The sequence below is a fragment of the Hylobates moloch genome, unplaced genomic scaffold (assembly GCF_009828535.3).
Source record: "Hylobates moloch isolate HMO894 unplaced genomic scaffold, HMol_V3 SCAFFOLD_5, whole genome shotgun sequence".
In the NCBI taxonomy this organism is placed as follows: Eukaryota; Metazoa; Chordata; class Mammalia; order Primates; family Hylobatidae; genus Hylobates; species Hylobates moloch.
The window spans coordinates 126,392,825-126,414,784 of record NW_026652280.1 but is presented as its reverse complement, the minus strand read 5'-3'; the positions used below and the strand labels follow the sequence as shown (position 1 = coordinate 126,414,784).

The 21,960-nt window shown below is 38.4% G+C and overlaps 1 protein-coding gene across 6 annotated transcripts in view; it reads left to right on the top strand.

Annotated features, from left to right (window-relative positions):
- Window positions 1-21,960, top strand: part of CDC14A (cell division cycle 14A) — a 175,489-nt gene that overhangs the window by 23,559 nt on the left and 129,970 nt on the right. For 3 of the 6 annotated variants that reach the window (XM_058439534.1, XM_058439535.1, XM_058439533.1), the window contains exons 3-4: window positions 9,114-9,189; window positions 11,044-11,112. In XM_058439534.1, the coding sequence (XP_058295517.1) occupies window positions 9,114-9,189; window positions 11,044-11,112 (145 nt within the window). The remainder of the gene's footprint in view (window positions 1-9,113; window positions 9,190-11,043; window positions 11,113-21,960) is intronic. The other 3 variants (XM_032155246.2, XM_032155245.2, XM_058439536.1) reach the window with 1 other exon arrangement.

Sequence of the window (21,960 nt, the reverse complement as noted above, 5' to 3'; positions counted from 1 at the left end):
AACTTTTGACTGAATTTTTTTAGTGTAACTTGAAGCTCATCCGTCTTTTTGTGGGATATAAAGGCTGGCCCACTGAGCTTCAACATACTGTGGGGTGGGAAGTCCTCTGGGTTAGGATTGCTTATTTTTTTTTTCTACCTTTAACCTGAGGCTCTTGCCAAAAAAGAGGCATAACTTCTTCATTGTTGCTATCTTTGGATAGCAGCCTACTCTTAAAACAGCCTGTCTTTTTGAGAGACAGTGAAGGAGGGTGGGAACTAGATCCTCACCTATTTTTCCGTTCTCTCATGTTCCAAGTCCCAACTGGCTTTTTGGAAATATGACCCTCTTGAACAAAACAGGATAAAAATTACCAGGGCCTAATCTCACTGTTGGGAAATAATTGGGCCCTTGTAGGGAAAGGATATTGTCTTCAAACATTTTATCTAGACTTCCTTTATGGTACTTGGTAATTTCTTTTATCTTTTAGTTATTTTGATATGTCTTTTCATCTTGATCAGTATTGTCCATCAGTGCAGAACATTGTTGAATTCTGTAGCCATTAGCTACATGTGGCTTTTGAACACATTTGAAATAATTGAAGAATTTTTAATTTGTTTCACCTTAGTTAATTTAAATTTAAATAGCCATGACTAGTGGCTACCATGTTGGAGAGTACAGATCAACTTAAGGATAATGTTTGTATTTGATTTACTTTCTCCTGTGTTATTGTAGTATACCAATTTTATTTCCTGGTGTTTTGGTGAAATAGGTTCATATGTGAACCATATTGCTTTCAAAAGTACACGTGGCTAAGCCAATCTGATTGTTAGAAATTGTACATCTTTGCATTTGAGATTGAAATTGGCTTGTAATGGTTAGTATGAAACTGGAATTTGATGACTTGAATTTTTAAAAAATTTCAACTTTTATTTTAGATTCAGGGGTATATGTGTAGGTTTGTATACAAGCATATTTTGTGATGCTAAGGTTTGGGGTATAAATGATCCTGTCACCCAGGTAGTGAGCATAGTTCCCAATAGTTAGTTTTTCAACACTTTACTCCCTTCTTCCCTCCCCACTTCAGTAGTTCTTCATATCTATTGTTGCCATCTTTTTGTCCGTGAGTACTCAATTGTGTAGTTCCCACTTATAAATGAGAACATGTGGTATTTGGTTTTCTATTCCTTCATTAATTCTTTTAGGATAATAGCCTCCAGCTTCATCCGTGTTGCTGCGAAGATAGAACGATTTATTTTCTTTTGGATATATACCCAGTAATGGGATTGCTGGGTTGAATGGTAGTTCTAAGTTTTTTTGAGAAATCTCCAAACTGCTTTTCACAGTGGCTGGACTAATTTAGATTCCTGCCGCCAACAGTGGGAATCTGTTGTTTTTTGACTTTTTTTTTTTTTTTTGAGACGGAGTTTCACTCTGTTGCCAGGCTGGAGTGCAGTGGCGCAATCTCGGCTCACTGCAGCCTTCGCCTTCTGGGTTCAAGCAATTCTCCTGCCTCCACCTCCTGGGTTCAAGTGATTCTCCTGCCTCCGCCTCCCAGGTAGCTGTGACTACAGGCGTGTGCCACCACGCCCAGCTAATTTTTGTATTTTTAGTAGAGATGGGGTTTCACCATGTTGGCCAGGATGGTCTTAATCTCTTGACCTCGTGATCCGCCCACCTTGGCCTCCCAAAATGTTGGGATTACAGGCCTGAGCCACTGTGCCTAGCCTTGACTTTTTAATAGAAGCCATTCTGACTCGTGTGAGATGGTGTCTCATTATGGTTTTGATTGGTGTTTCTCTGATGATTAGTGATGTTGATCATTTTTTCATATGTTAGGTGCCTGTATTTCTTCTTTTGAGAAGTGTCTGTTCATGTCTTTTGCTCATTTTTTAATGGGGTTATTTTTCTCTTGTTCAACTGTTAAATTCCTTATGGATTCTAGATATTAGACCTTTGTCAGATACATAGTTTGCGAATTCTTTTCCCCTTCTGTATGTTGTCTGTTTACTCTGTTGATAGTTTATTTTGCTGTTCAGAAGCTCTTTAGTTTAATTAGGTCCCACTTGTCAATGTTTGCTTTTTGAAGACTTAGTCATAAATTCTTTCCTGAGGCCGATATTTAGAATGGTGTTTCCTAGGTTTTCTTCTAAAATTCTCCTTTTTTTTTTTTTGAGACACCTAAGTTGGAGTGCTGTGGCATAATCATGGCTCACTGCAGCCTTGACCTTCTGGGCTGAAGTGATCCTCCTGCCTCAGCCTCCCATGTAGCTAGGACTATAGCTAGGACTATAGCCACACCTGGCTAATAAAAAAAAAATTTTTTTTGGAGACAGGGTCTCATTTTGTCACCCAGGCTGGAGTGCAGTGGCACCATCAGAAATCACTGCAGCCTCGACCTCCTGGGCTCAAGCAATTCTCCTGCCTCAGCCTCCCAAATACCTGGGACTACAGGCATGCACTACCACACCCAGCTAATTTTTGTAATTTTTAGGAGATGGGGTTTTGCTATGTTGCCCAGGCCAGTCTTGAACTCCTGGGGTCAAGCGATCGGCCTGCCTCAGCCTCTCAAATTGTTGGGATTACAGGCGTGAGCCACTGCACCCAGCCTAAAGTTTTCTTTTTTCTTTTTTTTTTTTTTTTATAGAGATGGAGCCTCCCTTTGTTGCTCAGGCTAGTCTCAAACTCCTGAGCTCAAGCAATCCTCCTGCTTTGGCCTTCCAAAGTGCTATTTCATAAGCATGAGCCATGGCTCCTGGCCTCTTCTGGGATATTTAGTCTGAGATCTTACATTTAAATCTTTAATCTATCTTGAGTTAATTTTTGTATACGGTGATGGATAGGAGACCAGTTTCATTCTTTTGCATTTGGCTAGCCAGCTATCCCAGCACCATTTATTGAATAGGAAGTCCTTTCCCTAATGCTTATTTCTGTTGATTTTGTTGAAGATCAGATGGCTGTAGGTGTGCAGGTTTATTTCGGGGTTCTCTATAATGTTCCATTGTTCTATGTGTCTGTTTTTGTACCAGTACCATGCCGTTTTGGTTATTACAACCTTAGAGCAGAGTTTTAATTTGGGTAATGTGATGCCTCTGGCTTTGTTCTTTTTGCTTATTGCTTTGGCTATTTGGCCTTATTTTGGTTCCATATGAATTTTAGAATAGTTTTTTTTCTAATTCTGTGAAAAATGATATTGGTAGTATAATAGGAATAGTGTTGAAACTGTAGATTGCTTTGGGGAATATAATGATTTTATCCATATTGTTTCTTCCAATCCATGAGCATGGAATGTTTTTTCATTTGTGTTGTCTGTGATTTCTTTTAGCAGTGTTTTGTAGTTCTCCTTGTAGAGATCTTTCATCTTGGTTAGATGTATTCCTAGGTATTTTAGTTCTTTTGAGGCTATTGTAACTGGGATTACATTTTTGATTTGGCTCTTAGCTTGAATATTATTGGTGTATGGAAATGCTACTGATTTTTGTACATGAATTTTGTATCCTGAAACCTTATTGAAGTTGTTTATCAGTTCCAGGAGCCTTTTGGCAGAGTCATTAGGATTTTCTAGGTATATCATTATATCGTCAGTGAAAAGAGATAGTTTGACTTATTTTCCTATCTGAATGCCTTTTATTTTTTCTTTGGTTGCTTGCTCTGGCTAGGACTTCTAGTACTGTGTTAAATAGGAGTGGTAAGAGTGGGCATCCTTGTCTTGTTTCAGTTCTTAAAGGGAATGCTTCCAGCTTTTGTTTATTCAGTATGATGTTGGTTGTGGGTTTGTCATAGATGGCTCTTATTATTTTGAAGTATGTTCCTTTGATGCCCAGTTTGTTAAGGATTTTTACCATGAATGGATGTTGGACTTTATCAGAAGCTTTTTTTGTGTCTTTGAGATGATCGCATTTTTAAAAAATGTTTAATTTTGTTAATGCGGTGTGTCACATTTATTGGTTTGCATATGCTGACCCAACCTTGCATTCTAGGAATGAAACCTACTTCATTGTGATGCATAAACTTTTTGAGGTGCTGCCGGATTTGGTTTGTTGAGGATTTTTATGGATAACTTGAATTATTTTTGCTTTCCCAAAATTTATTCAAAGTGAGTTTAAGAAGCTGAAATAACCACAGCTAAAAATTCCAAATTTAACTTCAAATTCTACCAGTGTCAATATTCATATTCAAGTAGAAAAAAACAAGGTATATTAGTCAAAAGTGTTGCTTCCATTAACCCAAGGATAAGAAAATCTCTTATATAGAAAAAAGGTTACCTTAATCAATACTGGTAGGTGCATATTTATACACAGGCATACTGTGGAGATATTGCAGGTTTGGTTCTAGACCACCACAATAAAGCAAATACTGCAATAAAGCAAGTCACACAAGTTTTTTTGGTTTCTCAGTACATAAAAAAGCTATGTTTATACTATACTGTGGTCTATTAAGTTTGTAATAGCATTGTGTCTAAGAAAGCAATGTATATACCTTAACTAAAAATACTTTATTGCTAAAAAATGCTAATGATCATCTGAGCCTTTAGCAAGTAGTAATCTTCTTGCTGGTGGAGGGCCCTGCCCCAGTGTGATGGCTGCTGACTGATCAGGGTGGTGGTTGCTGAAGGTTGGGGTGGCTGTGGCAATTTCTTAAAATAAGACAGCAGTGAAATTTGCCATATTGATTCACTCTTCCTTTCATGAAAGATTTCTCTAGCATGAGATGCTATTTGATAGCATTTTACTTAGAGTTTTCAAAATAGGAGTTAATCCTCTCAAACCCTGAGGCTACTTTATCGACTAAGTATGTGTAACATTTTAATTTTTTTGTTGTCATTTCAACAGTATTCACAGCATCTTCAACAGGAGTAAATTCCATCTGAAGAAACCAGTTTCTTTGCTCATTCATGAACAAAAGGTGTGAGCATGATAAAGTTGAATGAGAAGCAACTCCTCATTCAAGTTTTATCATGAGAATTTAGCAATTAGGCTCTACTTCTAATTTTAGTTCTCTTGCCATTTCCACCACATCTGCAGTTACTTCCATCACTGACATCTTAAACCCCTTAATATTATTCAGGAGGGTTGGAATCAACATCTTCCAAACTCCTGTGAATGTTAATATGTTGACGTCCTCCCATAAATCTTAAACCTTACGAACCAACCTCTGCTAACTTCATACTTTTATTCTGCAGCTTCCTCACCTCTCTTAGCCTTCATAGAATTGAACATAATTAGGGCCTTGCTTCGGATGAGGCTTTGGCTTAAGGGAATGTTGTGGCTGGTTTCATCTTCTATCCAGATCGCTAAAACTTTCTCCATATCAGCAATAAAGCTATTTTGTTTTTGTATCATTCATATGTTCACTGGGGTAGCACTATTAATTTCCTTCAAGAACTTTTCTTTTGCATTCACAGTTGGCTGTTTGGAGCAAGAGGCCTAGCTTTTGGCCTGTCTTGGCTTTTGATACACCTTCTTCACTAAGCTTAATCATTTCTACCTTTTGATTTAAAGTGGACCATGTGTGACTTTTGCTTTTACTTGAACACTGAGAGGCCATGATAGGGTTATTAACTGGCCTGATTTCAATACTGTCGTGTCTCAGGGAATAGGGAGGTCCAAGAAGAGGGAGAGAGATGGGGGAATGGCTAGTTGGTGATGCAGTCAGAGCACATATGACATTTATCAATTAAGTTTGCCATCTTATTTGGGTACAGTTTGTGGAGACCCAAAACAATTACAGTAGTAGTATCAAAGATCACTGACCATCATAACAGATACAATAATGATGAAAATTTAAAATATTGTGAGAGTTACCAAAATGTGAAACAGAGACATGAAGTGAGCACCTGCTGTTAGAGAAATGGAACTAATAGACTTGCCTGATGCAGGGTTGCCACGGTTCTTCAATTTGTAAAAAAAAATGTACTATCTGTGAGCATGATAAAGTGAAGTGCAATAAAATGAGATATGCCTATACTCTTCATTTTGGTTCTTTTGAGTTAGTTTTTTTTGACTTGTCTTGGACTGGTCAGTAAGGGGATTATAGGTACAGTTCATTTTGGATTCGTGGGTATTTTGTTTACATTTACAATACAACACCACACTGGGAAGTTAAGAAATGAGTCTAGAACTTTTATTTCAAATCACTGCTGCTTTCTTTCTTTGGCATCTCTGTGTTCTTCTCATGAAGCCTGTGTAAAGGGACAGCTAAATTTGGTGCCACCTGTAATATAAATTTCAAAATATTACCAACTTGCCTAATAGGGATAAAATATACAAATTCAGTATTCTTTATTTATCTATGGCAAGTGGCTATTGGCAGATTTTATGTAACGTAATGACATAGTTATGATAGTGTCATTTGGGTGGCAGCAAAAAAATTAAATGACTAATTCAAAGGTCTTTTGGGGATGGATTTTGGAGATATGTTGGTATTTAGTAAATTTGTGGTCTAGACTAAATTGAACTTAAAGCATTAATGAAGAAACTATTTCATAATGAATACTCGTTTCTGGTTTTATATTATGTGTAGGACATTCTTCTAATCGTAAGTATATGATACAGTCCCTGACAGGGAGACTTAACATTATAGTTGATTAAGTAGAATCAATACTTAAAATAATTTGCAATATTTGGTAGTATATGTAGTAGACTAAAAGAATGACTCAGACGGTAAGTTTTGAAAACTTTGAGAGAAAGGTGTTCCCTAGGATGATTGGAAAGGCTTCATGGAGAAGGTGTGATTTGTACTGGACTTTGAGCAAAGTAGAGTGTAGCAGAAAGAAAAGGAGGACACCCTAGACAAGGAAACTGATGTGAGTAGAGGCTTAGATTAAGAATACATATAGAATATTTGGGAATAAGGAATGGACATGTTTGTTGGAATGCAGATTTGCTATGGGACCTCTCAGGAGATAAGGTCAGCCTGGAAGCTAGAGGAATGTTGTGTAAGGCTTTGATTGCTGGGCCAAGGAATTATTCTACAGGCAGTAAGAAACCATTAAACATTTTTGAATAGTGGGAGGATATGTGAGAACTGAGACTTTATGAAGACTAATGTCTTTCATGGAATACAGGATGATTGGGAAGGGGAGAGAGATTTTAAAAAGTATAGGCATTTCTCAAAAGAAGACATTTATGCAGCCAACAGACACATGAAAAAATGCTCATCATCACTGGCCATCAGAGAAATGCAAATCAAAACTACAATGAGATACCATTTCACACCAGTTAGAATGGCGATCATTAAAAAGTCAGGAAACAGCAGGTGCTGGAGAGGATGTGGAGAAATAGGAACACTTTTACATCGTTGGTAGGACTGTAAACTAGTTCAACCATTGTGGAAGACAGTGTGGCGATTCCTCAAGGATCTAGAACTAGAAATACCATTTGACCCAGCCATCCCATTACTGGGTATATACCCAAAGGATTATAAATCACACTGCTATAAAGACACATGCACACGTATGTTTATTGCAGCACTATTCACAATAGCAAAGACTTGGAACCAACCCAAATGCCCATCAGTGATAGACTGGATTAAGAAAATGTGGCACATATACACCACGGAATACTATGCAGCCATGAAAAAGGACGAGTTCATGTCATTTGTAGTTACATGGATGAAGCTGGAAACCATCATTCTGAGCAAACTATTGCAAGGACAAAAAAACCAAACGCCGCATGTTCTCACTCATAGGTGGGAATTGAACAATGAGAACACTTGGACGCAGGAAGGGGAACATCACACACCAGGGCCTATCATGGGGTGGGGGGAGGGGGGAGGGATAGCATTAGGAGATATACTTAATGTAAATGATGAGTTAATAGGTGCAACACACCAACATGGCACATGTATACATATGTAACAAACGTGCACGTTGTGCACATGTACCCTAGAACTTAAAGTATATATATATAAAAAAAACTACAGGTGTGAGATGAAAAGGATCTGGACTTCTGTTGGCAAAATAGGAAGAGAAAGGGAAGGGATGAATTATAGTAGTAGCTTGTTTGATATATCAGAATTAAATATTTATTTGTTGGCCTATTGTGATTGAGAGATTTAATGCCTGAGTGACTGGGAGAAGCAAAGTGTTTTTTTGTCTGGAGGGCTGATGTGAAGGAAAGATGGGTTGAGTTTTAGATATTCTGAGTTCCAGGTGACGGAAGGGCCTGTAGATGGTGGACCCAGCAGGTAGCCGAGATGGAGAAGACTGACACTGGCTCTCAAGCGGAAGAGACATCACTTTTCCATAGGGTTGTCAGTTAAATTCGTGACGTTGGCTAACAGAGAAGATCTACAGATTGATGACTGTATCCTGGAGATGTTAGGGGGATGAAGAGAGGGGGAGGAGCCAGTGTGTCTTATAATACAGAAAGTTCGTGGAGAACGAAAACTGAAAAAAGACCACTGGATTTAAGATACTTAAGAATTGTGAGCTATGTTGCAGAGGAATAGTTGGAATCCAAAGTACACAAGTAAGTTTATGACTAAAATATATGATAAAGAAATAAAAGCAAGTAGTACAGGCCATGTACTTGTTATATTCCTGTTGGTTCTTTCTTTGCCTGTTCTTTAGTGTGTTTACTTAAATGGTCTGGCAGGCAGATAAAAGGAGGTGGAACTTAAAACTGTCCAATTAGTTCTGTTTTTTTTTTTTGAGATGGAGTTTCAGTCTTGTTGCCCAGGCTGGAGTGCAGTGGTATGATCTCTGGCTCACCGCAACCTCCACCTCCCAGGTTCAAGTGATTCTCCTGCCTCAGCCTCCCGAGTAGCTGGGATTACAGGCAAGCACCACCCTGCCTGGCTAATTTTGTATTTTTAGTAGAGATGGGGTTTCTCCATGTTGGTCAGGCTGCTCTCAAACACCTGACCTCAGGCAATCTGCCTGTCCCGGCCTCCCAAAGTGCTGGGATTACAGGCGTGAGCCACCGTGCCTGGCCACTAGTTCCCTATTAAGAGGCTAGTTAGAGTAACTAGAGGGCATTAGGATGAAACCATTAGTTATTTGGATTATACCATGGATCAGATTAGTTATAAGATAATTGAAATTTGATTGTAAATTTAATGAAATTAAAGATGAACATTGATGTTACTGAAAATTATACTTTGACTAAATACTACATTTTCTTGTATCTTAGTTTCTATGCAGATTTTGGACCGCTGAACTTGGCAATGGTGTACAGATATTGCTGCAAACTAAACAAGAAACTAAAAGTGAGTATTGTAGTGATATTTATAATTTGGAATTAAAACATTTGAACCATAGGATCTGCTCAGTGGGGTTGGTGTGCACACAACATTTAGTCAGGTGATCTTGATCTCTGGAAATTTATGTGAGTAGTTCACCTAGAATTTGAAAGTGATCCTCCTGATTATACCACAAAGGACATGTTAACCTCTTTCAGTTTTCAGAATGAATTGCAATATGAGCTGAATGAAGTCACTGGAATAGTGATCTAAGAAAGAAAGCACAAATCCTTTTAGGTTGTTGTTAATGAGTCTCTATCAAATTCCCTCCTAGGATAATTTTTCGGAAACCTTCAGATATGCCTATAGACCCTATTTCCAAGTGATGAACAGGGCTCATCATGGCTGGAGCTGTGCACATAACATTTTCTGTTTGGTCAAGTTTGAAATTTTTTGCATGTTTCTTAAGTGTTCTGTGTAGTTAACAGCCAAGTGAGATTGATGAACCAGCAGTGACAGAGAATGGAATTTACCTGAGATGACAGAATTCTGGTCATACATTTAGTATTCATCTATAGTTTTGATTTCACATGGGTATCTGGTTTCATTTTCTGTACTTTTATGTGGATTTTGGCATGTGGCTTTTTTTTTCTTTTTCAAGCATATGAGGAAACTCATCTATATACCTAGTTTTAGTAAACTTATTTTATCACACAGAAAGCAATATTTATCTCGTCTTCCAATTTCTAAATGAAGATCTTAACTATTTCAGTTGGAAAGACAAAATGCTATACAGTGGACTCTTAAGGATAAATACTAAATTATAGTGCTCAGGTATTTTACTCTTTCTGCTGGGTAAAATGTTACTGGTGTTACATAGCACAATGCCTTGGACATATTAACTGTTCTGTGATTATCTTTTGATTTGATTGGTTTTTAATGAACTTAGGTATAAAAAGCAGTCTGATAGAGAATTTCCTGTAGAATATGTTGTATCTTTATGAATTTACAAATTTTTGCCATTGATTTCAAAGTGAGACGAGGACATGGAATTATACCAAAAAGAATCAATAATCATATAACATATTAGGTTGGTGCAAAAGCAATTGTAGTTTTTACAATTACTTTTTTTTTTTTGAGACGGAGTCTCGCTCTGTCGCCCAGGCTGGAGTGCAGTGGCGCAATCTCGGCTTGCTGCAAGCTCCGCCTCCCGGGTTCATGCCATTCTCCTGCCTCAGCCTCTCCGAGTAGCTGGGACTACAGGCGCCCGCCACCACGCCCGGCTAATTTTTTGTATTTTTAGTAGAGACGGGGTTTCACCGTGGTCTCGATCTCCTGACCTCGTGATCCCCCCGCCTCGGCCTCCCAAAGTGCTGGGATTACAAGCGTGAGCCACTGCGCCCGGCCTACAATTACTTTTAATGTTAAAAACCACAATTACTTTTGAACCAACATAATAAAATCTGTTTTACTCAACTTTTGTAGGAATTAACTTACAAAGTTGTCTGACTTGAAAAGATACATGTAAATTCCTTTAATTAAACCAGATCTGTTTTTCAGAAAAGAAGCCAGTATTTTAAAAAGTAAAATAGAGGTTTTTGCAATCACCAAGGAAGTAAATAATATCCTTTTTGTATAAAATGAACTTTTAATGGCTGAGTAAACAAGAAAAGGATAATTAATAAATAATGGAAGTCTATTTTTTTCTTTTGAAGACCAAGGAATTTCTTTGCTGTCTTGATTAGTCATTAGTATGTAGTTGGTATGAATTGGGTATTATAATTAATCTGGGAACTGAGTACTATCTAGGGTAGCCAAAGAGAAAGGAGTCATTATTAGGAAAGTAAAATCACTGGTCTGACTCAGTGTTCTACTTATTAGCAGTTGCACAAGAGTAGATGGGTTGAGATGAGACTATTTTTTCTACCATTTTCTACACTGAACAGTATGGTAAGTATATATATGTAAACTTGTTTCTATTTGCTTTCCTTTATAATGCTTTGTTTCAACATTATTAATAAAGTTTAAACACTCTCCTTGGTTCATTTTAGTGGTAAGGTAATCTGTTGGTTGTCTGGAATGACATATGTAGCTTTAGGACAATTAATGGGCACTGCATTACTTGCTGAATGATTGAATTTAAAAAACCCAAATGTTGATAAGTCATGGGTTATCTCAATGAAGCATACTACATAGAATCTCTAAAGGAGAAAAAGACTTACTGTACCAATCCAAAGTTGGAATTGCTTCAGTTTTGTGGAATCTTAGTTTCTTCATCTGTAAAATAGGAATTATACAACTGTCACAGGGTGGTGATTAGTATTATATTAGAAAATATATGTGTCTTAGTCTGTTTTGCATTGCTATAAAGGAATACCAGAGGCTAGGTAATTTATACAGAAAAGAGTTTTATTTGGCTCACGGTTCCACAGGCTCTACATGAAGTATGGCACCAACATCTGCTTCTGGTGAATCCCTCAGGAAGCTTTCACTCTAGGCAGAAGGTGAAGGGGAACAGTCATGTCATATGGCAAGAGAGGGAGCAAGGGAGAGGGGAGGGAGGTACCACACTCTTTAACAACCAAATCTTGGGGGAACTAAGAGTGAAAACTCACTCAATCCCCTCAGAATGGCACCGAGCCGTTCATGAGGGATCTGCCCCCATGACCCAAGGCCCCACCTCTTAACACTGGGGATCACATGAGATTTGGAGAGGACGAATATCCAAACTATATCAATATGTAAAAGCTTTGTACATTTTAAAGTCCTATACATAATAAAATTGCCAATGTAACATTTGTGAATTCTGATAGGGAATATAATAAAGACAGTTCTTCTACAAAATCGATGAACACCTGTTTCTCAGCCTTAAAGCTATTGTTTTATATGGGAAAGCTGTCCAACATAATTTTAGGAATCTAAATGACCATTTAGTCAAGACTCAGAAAGGGAGGCCTGGGAAAGGTGTGTGACTTGCCCAATGCAGCAGGCGAAGTCAGGACTAGATTTCATGGCTCTTGACCACATTTTTCCTGTTCTTCTTTCCCCCTTTGGTAGGAACCATAGCCTCTGGTTTATAGTCATCCTTTGTTCACTCTTAGCATTGCCCCAGCTACCTGACCTTGTTGTCCCACGCTGACTTTGAGGCTCCTCCGCCTCTTTCATTCCAGTAAGTGTTAGGGCCCTTCTGTCTGCTTCACTTCCAGGAACCCAGACTCCAGATTCTCCCCCTTGGAAAATGCCTTCGTTACTCACTTTGCACATTCTGTCCCTCTCACACTACTGGGACTGCTAGACCTTCAGTCTCCCTGTTCTCTCAGTCCACTGGCACCCTGCTGATGTGTCTTGCCTGCAGCCCATGGTCACTTACTTCAGTAAGGTCTTGGGTACTTTGCTTTCTTGTCTTTCTGCCTTGCCAGCTCTCACCCTTGTTGTCTTCCCAGTGGATGATTTCATGCACTAATTTACTGGGAAGCAGCAGTACCCCTGCCACTCCCAGCCTTGCACTTTACTCTACCATACCAGCTGTTCCATGCATTTGCTCATGAAGACCAGTCTGACTGGGATGCCCTTACCCTCTGGCTTGATAGCTCTTCATTCTTTAATACCTTGTCCAGCCACCACCCTTTAGGAAGCATCTTCTTGTCCTTTGGGACTGGACTGAGGGTGCCTCCCTTGTTTTCCATCATTCTCTGTGCAGATCTCTATCATTGATGAATTGTAATTACCTGTTTGCACCTGTCATTCTCACTAGACTATGACCTTCTAGAGGGTGGAAGGTGGAGGATGTCATATATCTTTGTGTTCTCAGTGCCTAGTGCAGGGACAACACACACACAGAGACTTCTTTTGACTTTGTCATGATCCCCTTGATTTGCAGATCCCCCTTTCTCCTTTTGCTTCCAGAGGTTTCAGAAGAAGAGCCTGCCTCCATCCTTCCTGTGCGCTGATTTCTTAACCCTTTGTTATATAACTTTTGCCTTCCTTACTCTACTGAAACTGCTCTAATAATGTCTTAAATGCTGAATCTGATGGCACTTGCTGGATCCTCAAACTCTTTTACTGCTCTGAGTAATTTCACACTGTGTTAACCAGTAACTTCGTCTTAGGATTCTTCTCTTGTGTGATTTCCCAGTTCTTTTAGGCACATTTCATTTTTCAGTTTGGAAATTTTTATTCCTTCCAAGAAAGCTTGTATGATTTTTCTTCCTCATTCTGTGCTTTATATAGATAGGTAATAGTTTGCTGTACATTTTATTCCAATCCCAAATTTCCCATTTTTGAAATGAGAAGGTGTTTTTTTCCAGTTGATGATTCGAGGTGGTGATTTATCGCTATTTTTGTGTTTATGTGTCCATATGCATTCTATTCCCAATGTCCTTAATTTAATTATGTCAATTAGAATGGAAAATTATCCCATCAAACATATGCTTAGATTAAAAATCCAAACATAAAAGGCATCATCACCAATAAAAAACCTGCCGCTTATTTAAACTGTACTTGAAAAAATTGTCAGTACTAGGAGTTAGGCAGTAATAGGTTGCTGTTTGGTCTTTCCCCTAGGATAGGGGAAGCAATCAAAAGAGGGAAGATGCATTGAAGTGAGAACAATTTGTTAAACTGTGTATGTTATTTAATGTTAAATGTTATCAATGATTGATAGCCTTGAGCCGGAATTATTATTCTGGTAATTCAAGGGATCCATAAACCCTTGAAATTATATGTACAATTTTGTATGTATTTACATTTTTCTTCTGGGAGGATTCATGGCTTTTTTTCAGGTTCTCAGAGGGATCCTTGACACAGACATGCTAAGAACACTGGGCTAAAGTATTCTGAAAAAGAAGACTTTACTAACAAAAGACAAAGTTGTGGTATTTTGAAAAAACTGAATACCTTCCTCAATCTATTCTTTTTTTTTTGAGATGGGATCTCACTGCGTCACCTGGGCTGGAGTGCCATGGTGCAGTCATAGCTCACTGCAGCCTCAAACTCCTGGGCTTTGATGATTCTCCCACTTCAGTCAACTGACTTACTGGAAATATAGGTGCACACTTCTGCACCCCACCTAGCTATTTTTTTTTTTTTTTTTTTTTTTTTTTTTAGTTTTTGTAGAGGCAGTGACACACTATGTTGATCAGGCTGGTCTTGAACTTCTGGGCTTAAGCTATCCTTCTGCCTCAGCCTCCCAAAGTGGTGGGATTACAGGCATGAGCCACTGTGCTTGGCCATCAATACAGTTTTAATTATTGATTTCATTTTCCTCTGAGAAAAATAAAACCTGAGCTTGGAGAAAAAAAAATCTCTGAAAAAAGGGGACATTTTCTAGGGCAGTGCTTTTTCTTTTTTTAATACCTGCTGTTATGAATCAACAGGATAATTACAGTAATCTTGAGGACTATTTTAAAAAAGGATTAAAGGAATATTCACGGAAATGTAATTTTAAATTTACAAAACATCCCACATAGCCCTTTCAGGATAAAAGGGGAAGGGGGTGGGTATCATGAAACCAACTATTATATTGAAGCATTGGAAGTACCTGGCAGATGGTGGGGCTTAGGGAATGTCCTTGTTGCAGAATGAATCAGTGCCATAATCCTATCCTGGAAACCAGGCACCTGCCACCCTATCAGGGGGTTATATACACGAGAACTCTTTTGGTATAATGACTAGACCACCCTATTATAACTACAAAAACATGTTGAGATTTCTTCATGTGGTTCTCTTCTGTTTCTGGCTCATGGGTTTGTGGGGAAGAAAAGCAAGCTACATTCTGGAGATAGTTCATGTAGTTTAAAGAGGTTCTGGGGGCTCCAAAGCAATGTCAACTCCCATAGGAGTGAGCATATACAGAGTTTGCAAGGCAAGAACCCCTTATGCCTGTTAGGAATCCTCAGGCAGGAAGAACCCCGTTTATAGAGAATCTCATGTGCCTTCAATTATTGATTATTAACACGATCAAATCATCTTTATTAGCAACTTTTCTCTGACATTTTGACTTCTACTTTAATCAAATGTGCCATTTCATTAATGAAATGTATTGGGTTTGAAACAAAATGGGCCGCACAGAGACACCTGTTTCTTTTTAAAGAAATGATTCAATCTATTTCATCTTGGCACTAAATAAAAACATAAACCATATTTTGTTTTGTACAGCCAAAGAACATTTTCCAGAGTATTCCTTTCCTGAGAAAGTTGGAGGTAAAACTTGTAAAGGTCATGGCTGCTCACAGGAAGACCTGCTCATTTTATCGCTTTTGCAGTGAGATGACCACTGATTGCTATGGAGTTGCTGATTGCTGCGGCCATTACAGAGCTAGCCTAGCCACCTGTAAGAGAATGATGCCTTGGTCATTGCGGTCCCTGTGCTGTGATCTCCTTAATATGACCATGATCATTGACAGAACTTGCATGTTTAGGAGGTGCATGGGCTCTATTTTTATTAAAGAGCATATATGCAGGCTGCATTAATGTCTTCCTTAGCTCAGTCAGACTGATTCATACAGCTTAATTAAATACAGCATTCTAACCAAATAACTTGAATATTTTACTTTTTCTGTGTTTCTTTAAATTGACCATTAACTCTTTTTTTTTTTTTTTTTTTGGCTTTGGCTTTGAGCCTAATTGCATCACCTTTTGTTATTGAATGGTTAAGTAGTTTGTGCTCTCCTGACTGAAGCTGAACAAGTGCATGATTTGTGTTTGTTGCCATAATCCAAGCGTAGCCTGAGCTATTTGTTATTTGTGCAGCTTGTCATTATTTTTTTCTCTCTCCAAGTTGCTGTGGCTTGTGTTTTACAAGGAGTGATCCCACTAGAATATAACCTTCCACAGAGCTTTTCTTTCCAAGATAGAAAATGTCTGGGGTCAATACCCTTAATTTGTATTGTTAGTCTATCATAGCAGTCATTGTACTTTGGTTTATAAGTACCATTAAGTATTTATGATATACACTTATGATTTACATAACAGGGGCAAAACTTTGACTCTCAGGTAAGCAATACAGAAATTTCTGTAGGTTTGATTATGTTAATTGATAGATAGTCAATACTAAATTCCACCTTTTATCTACTTTTTTTTTGCCTTGTTAAATGAAACACTTACTGTACCTGTAATTAGTATCATTTTATTGGTCTTTGTGTGCTGTAAATGCATCCCTATACAGTTATTCTCCTCTGTTTGTAATAAGCCTTGGCCAATATTTTGCATTAAATATTCATTAGCCTTTGAGGTTAGAGAGTGGGTTTCTTCTCCCCTTGTCACTGCATTGCTCAGCAAAGTGTTTGACACACAACAGCTGCTCAATTCATGCTGCTGGAACCCATAGAACCTTCTTCAGCCACAGTATCCTGGCACCCAGATTTAGCAAATTGGTCACCTGTGGCCTGCATTCTGTCCACAGACATGTTTTCTTGAGCATAAACACTGTTTAAAAATTTTTAATTCATAGTCAACATCTGCAGTTTATGAAAGCTTCAATTTTGGCTTCTTTTAAATATTGCAATATCTGACTGTTCTGAACCCAGATTCCCTCACGAGAGCAGTAGGTTGGAGCTTACTGCGCTTTGGATAGGGAATGCTTTTCTTATTTACCAGCTGCCCCACTTCAGATTCTTGGCACCTGAGAACATCTGAATTTGGAACTTCTGGAATAATGACATTTAAGGCAGCTTAATTACGGAATCAGTAAAGGGACTTGTTCCTAAGGTGTTATCACCTGGAATGCATGAATTTACAAATTGTAATAAGGTTTGCTGAGGAATCTGGGGAAATGTGTTTTTTGTAAAATGCTTTTAAAAGGCTTATTGCATGATTTAGAATTCCTTTTTAAGAGAATGTAGAGTTCTTTGGGGACTACTTGACCAGATGGACAGTGTTTTAGCTTCATATAAAAGATTCCCAGGGGTGGGACCAGTTACATGTTTATGTAGTGCTTCTCCAAAATTAAGTCATATCTTAGAGTAGTGGATTTCAATGTGTGATGTCTGGACCAACAGTGTCAGCATTACTGGAAAACCTGTTAGAAATGTAAATTCTCAGGCCCTGCTGAATCGGAAATTCTAGAGGTGAGACCCAGCAATCTGTGTTTTAATAAGCCCTGCAGGTGATTCTGAACCAATCTGTTAAGAGAATGAAATATAATACAATAATAATATAATATGGTTTAGAGTTAGATTTAGTTATTTCTGAAAAGTCTTAGTACTATTGACCAATTCAACCTGAGAATTATTTAAATTCTGAAGCATGAAACTTGTTATGGCCTCATAATTAAGATTTACACAAATTATCAGGCTCAGTGAGAAAGTTTTGGATTGATCCTGCTTACTACTCTTGCTGTGTAAATGTTCATCAAAGGCGCTCTCTGGCTCTGGGCTTATGTTCTCCTTGTAAAACACAGTATGCTCATTGTATTTTAGCCTTGCCCAGGACCCCTAGTCTGGGAGACATTATGTGTCTGATTAAACTGGACCCCTCTGGTGCCATTCCTATTGCTTTGGAAAATGGTGGAATGTCATAAGTGAGCAATAAATGCGAGCTGTTGTTGCGGTTAATATAGAGGGCTGGCTATGTCCACTTCAGTTTAGAAAGTTCAGAAGGGTATTTGCTTTGTAATCCCCGCACTTTGAGAGGTCGGGGTGGGCAGATAACTTGAGGTCAGGAGTTCAAGACCAGCCTGGCCAGCATGGTGAAACCCCATCTCTACTAAAAATACAAAAATTAGCCAGGCGTGGTGACACCTGCCTGTAGTCCCAGCTACTCAGGAGGCTGAGGCATGAGAATTGCTTGAACCTGGGAAATGGAGGTTGCAGTGAGCCAAGATCATGCCACTGTATTCCAGCCTGGGTGACAGAGTGAGATAGTATTAAAAAAAAAAAAAAAAAAAGGGTATTTGTTCCAGTTTCAAGATAGAAATCTAAAACATAAGGTGGATAGTGGCTGGCGGCAGATTATGATTTGTAATGGGTCATGTGCTGTGCTGCTACAGAGCCGGCAAATAGTCCAGAGGTCTTAGTATTCTTTCTGTGACCCTCTCTATTTTATATTTACACTGTAATTATTGGAATTGGCCAATTTTAAACTTCAGTTTGTTATGGCATACAGTGTTTTTGTAACCTGTGAGCTTCTTGTGTAAAGCAGAAAATAATCTGTAATAGAGCAGGTAGCTCATTGAAAGCCTGTGGCTATGGCATAATCTTGCACGTGTTCTCCTTGAAGGGCCCACTCATCATATTTGCTTTGTAATCCCTGCACTTTGAGAGGTTGGGGTGAGCAGATCACTTGAGGTCAGGAGTTCAAGACCAGCCTAGCCAACATAGTGAAACCCCATCTCTACTAAAAATACAAAAATTAGCCAGGCGTGGTGACACCTTCCTGTGGTCCCAGCTACAGAGGAGACAGACCAGAGTAAGGAAGAGGCCACTGTCCAATTTAGAGGCATGATATTCTCCTGATATTAGGGCAGAATCTGAGAAAACATTGACTGGGCTCATACATAGAGTCCTGTCCTATTGCCTCCAAACTGTGACTTTGTCTGCATGGTAAAGTTCTTCCATGAAATATCTCAAAAGAGAAGTTAATGTTCCATAGAAGGTACTTCAGTCATCAGTGTCTCCACTGGGTGTTAGTATTGCTTCTTCTAGGGTGCTTTGATTATGTAATAGTATTTTTTAAGTGGAGGACATGCTTAAAATTTGAGAGGAAAAAACATTAAAGAGTTTTTTTTTTTAAATCAGCCCACTCATATAAAACATCAGCTAAACAATTGACAAAATATTTTGTTATCCCTCAAATTTTTATTCCAATACCAAAGTATCTTTCCTGTTGATCAGCATCACTGGTATAAAACTGTGGGCCAGGATGACCATAAGAGGGAGGCCCAGTTGCGAAAAGGAAGGACATTAGCACAAGGCCTAATTTTGAGATTAGCAAATTTGAGATTAATTAGGAAATTAGGACAAGGTCTAATTTTGAGATTAGTAGATTTTTCTCTGCTCTCATTCACTTTGAATTTGTTTTGATTCCTCGAGTGAGAGAACTCACCTCTCAGTGATTTGACCTTGGAGATACTGGCCAAGCTTCGCTAAGCAGGAAATCATTTCTTGGCTGGTGTGCTTTCGAAACTTAACCGAGGAAACTGAATTCCAAAAATATCTAAGCAAAGTAAATGCTAGCAGCTTTAAACATTTTCCTAAAAATCAGGCAGAAAGCTCTAAAAAAAAAAAAAGTCAGTTATGTTTGCTTCCTGTGGGGAGTTTCTCATAGGAAATATTTTTAAATAAAGTTTCTAGGAAGATTTTGTGAAGACCATTCTCTATCTGATGTAATTTATGAAAGCTTACAAAGTTTAAGCATTCTTTTAAAATCTTTAAAGTGTTAATTTGTATTATATTTACTTAAAGAATATTTATAGCTATACAGTGAAAAGAAAGTCTTCCTCAGAGTTCTGTCCTTTAGTTTTACGGTTCATGTTCCAGGAAAAGTCTCTGTATTCTATATACTTTAGAATGAGAGAGAGAGAAAACAAAACCAAGTAAACACAAAAGATTCTACTCCCCCCAACCCCCCTCCAAAAAACCCAAGGAAGAAATCAGCGTCAGTGATGAAAGAACAGCACTATGACTTGTCGCTTTCAGCAAGTAGATTTGTAAAATAAATACAGTTTCACATTATTAAACAATAGCAGTAGTTTGTCATAAAACCTAAATTCTTAGTAGAAAAGAGCATCGAAAATGATAATCCATACTTGAAGATAGACTGTTGATATTTTCTTCCCCACAGGTATTTTAGGGAATTAGGAAACGTAAATAGGGAAAGGCTGGGAGCCATGAGAGTGTCGAGTCCCTATGCTCAGTCTGACTCATGTTTATTGAGAGCCTGGCCTGTGTAAGGCAGTATTTAGATATTTGCAATTCAGAGATGATAGGAGATGCTTAGGTCTGAAGAGCCTTTATTTCCTTTTTGGTAAATCAAACATAACTTATTGATGGAGAACAAATAAGTGGCAAAACCAACCAACCACCCAACAGACAATGAGACAATGAAATAAAACAGAAAAAGGAAATGTTCAGGCAGTCAGTAGTTCCAAATTGAGAAAGCAAGAAATCAAGTGTCAGCACCATTGGTTGTAACCTTTACATCCCTAGGTAACTTCAATGCATCAACTCAACTGAGCTGAATTAAATGCTGTGCCTTTGTTCTTTCTTTATTTCATAGGAGTATTTGTATAAACCTGTCAGGAAATAAGGGTGTTGGCAATAAGATACTTTCTTTGAGTCAAATACTAATTTTTTTGTTTGATTTTTGTTTGTTTGTTTTTGAGACAAATCTTGTTCTGTCGCCCAGGCTGTACTGCTGTGGTGTGATCATGGCTCACTGCAGCCTCCATTTCCTGGGCTTAAGTGATACTCCTATCCAGTCTTTTTGTAGAGATGAGGTCTTACTATGTTGCCCGGGCTAGTCTCAAATTCTCAGCCCTAAGTGATTCTCCCACTTTGGCCTCTCAAAGTGTTGGAATTACAGGCATGAGCCACCACACCTGGCCTCACATACTAATTTTTAAAAGTTTAATAAAAAGGGCACTACTGGCCGGGTGTCGTGGCTCCTGCCTGTAATCTCAGCACTTTGGGAGGCCAAGGCAGGTGGATCGCTTAAGCCCAGGAGTTTGAGACCAGCCTGGGCAACATGGTAAGACCTCACCTCTACAAAAAATACACATATTAGCCAGGCATGGTGGCATGTACCTGTCGTCCCAGCTGCTCAGGAGGCTGAGGTGAGAGGATCGATTGAGGCCGGGAGGTCAAGGCTGCAGTGAGCCAAGATCATGCCACTGTACTCCAGCCTGGGTGCTGGGTAAGGTGACAGAGCAAGACTCTGTCTCAAAAAAAAAAAAAAAAAAAGATAAAAGATAAAAGGGTACGACCATTTTCAGATAATATGATTCTAGGAGTTCAAGACCAGCCTGGCCAACATGGTGAAACTCCGTCTCTATTAAAAATACAAAAATTAGCCGGGCATGGTGGTGGGTGCCTGTAGTCCCAGCTGCATGGAAGGCTGAGGCAGGAGAATGGCTTGAACCTGGGAGGCGGAGGTTGCAGTGAGCCGAGGTTGCGCCACCGCACTCCAGCCTGGGTGACAAAGCGAGAATCTGTCTCAAAAAAAAAAAAATATACATATATATATGTATATGTATGTATATATATATATATATATATATATATATATATGATTTTTGGTTATAAAAGAAATGCCTGACTTGGAGTGATGAAGATTTCCTGGCTCATTGGAGGGATACACTTTCTGTGGTTACGTGGTAAAGCCAGAGTGTTGCAGTTTCATCTTAGAATGGGCTTCAGAGATGGAAGAGTTTTTTTTTTCTTTGTAGACAATAGCAGGATCAAGAAAAGTACATAGTTGAGCTCTATTTACCTTTTTTAAAGAGCTTCTAAAAGCAGGGATTTTCTGTGTGTTGTAGTCAATGTATAAGATAGAAAAAGCTGCTTTTATAGTCAATGTGAATTTATAGACAAATACTGAAATGTACTTTTGTGCCTGTGTTTTTTTTGCTAGCTCATTAAAGACAGTTTACATGCCTATATTTAGAAAATCAATTGTCAAAATACATAAATTTTGAAAAGTGAGGAAATCAAGCAGATTTCATTGAGTTACATTGTGTTCTCATTGTCTTATACTTATTTGAGTTTTGATTAATAATTTGATTTCATTTTACCAGATCTTTTTGTCATTTCTTTTCATGTTTAGCATGTGTACAACATACCATGTTGATTATTTTGAACTTAA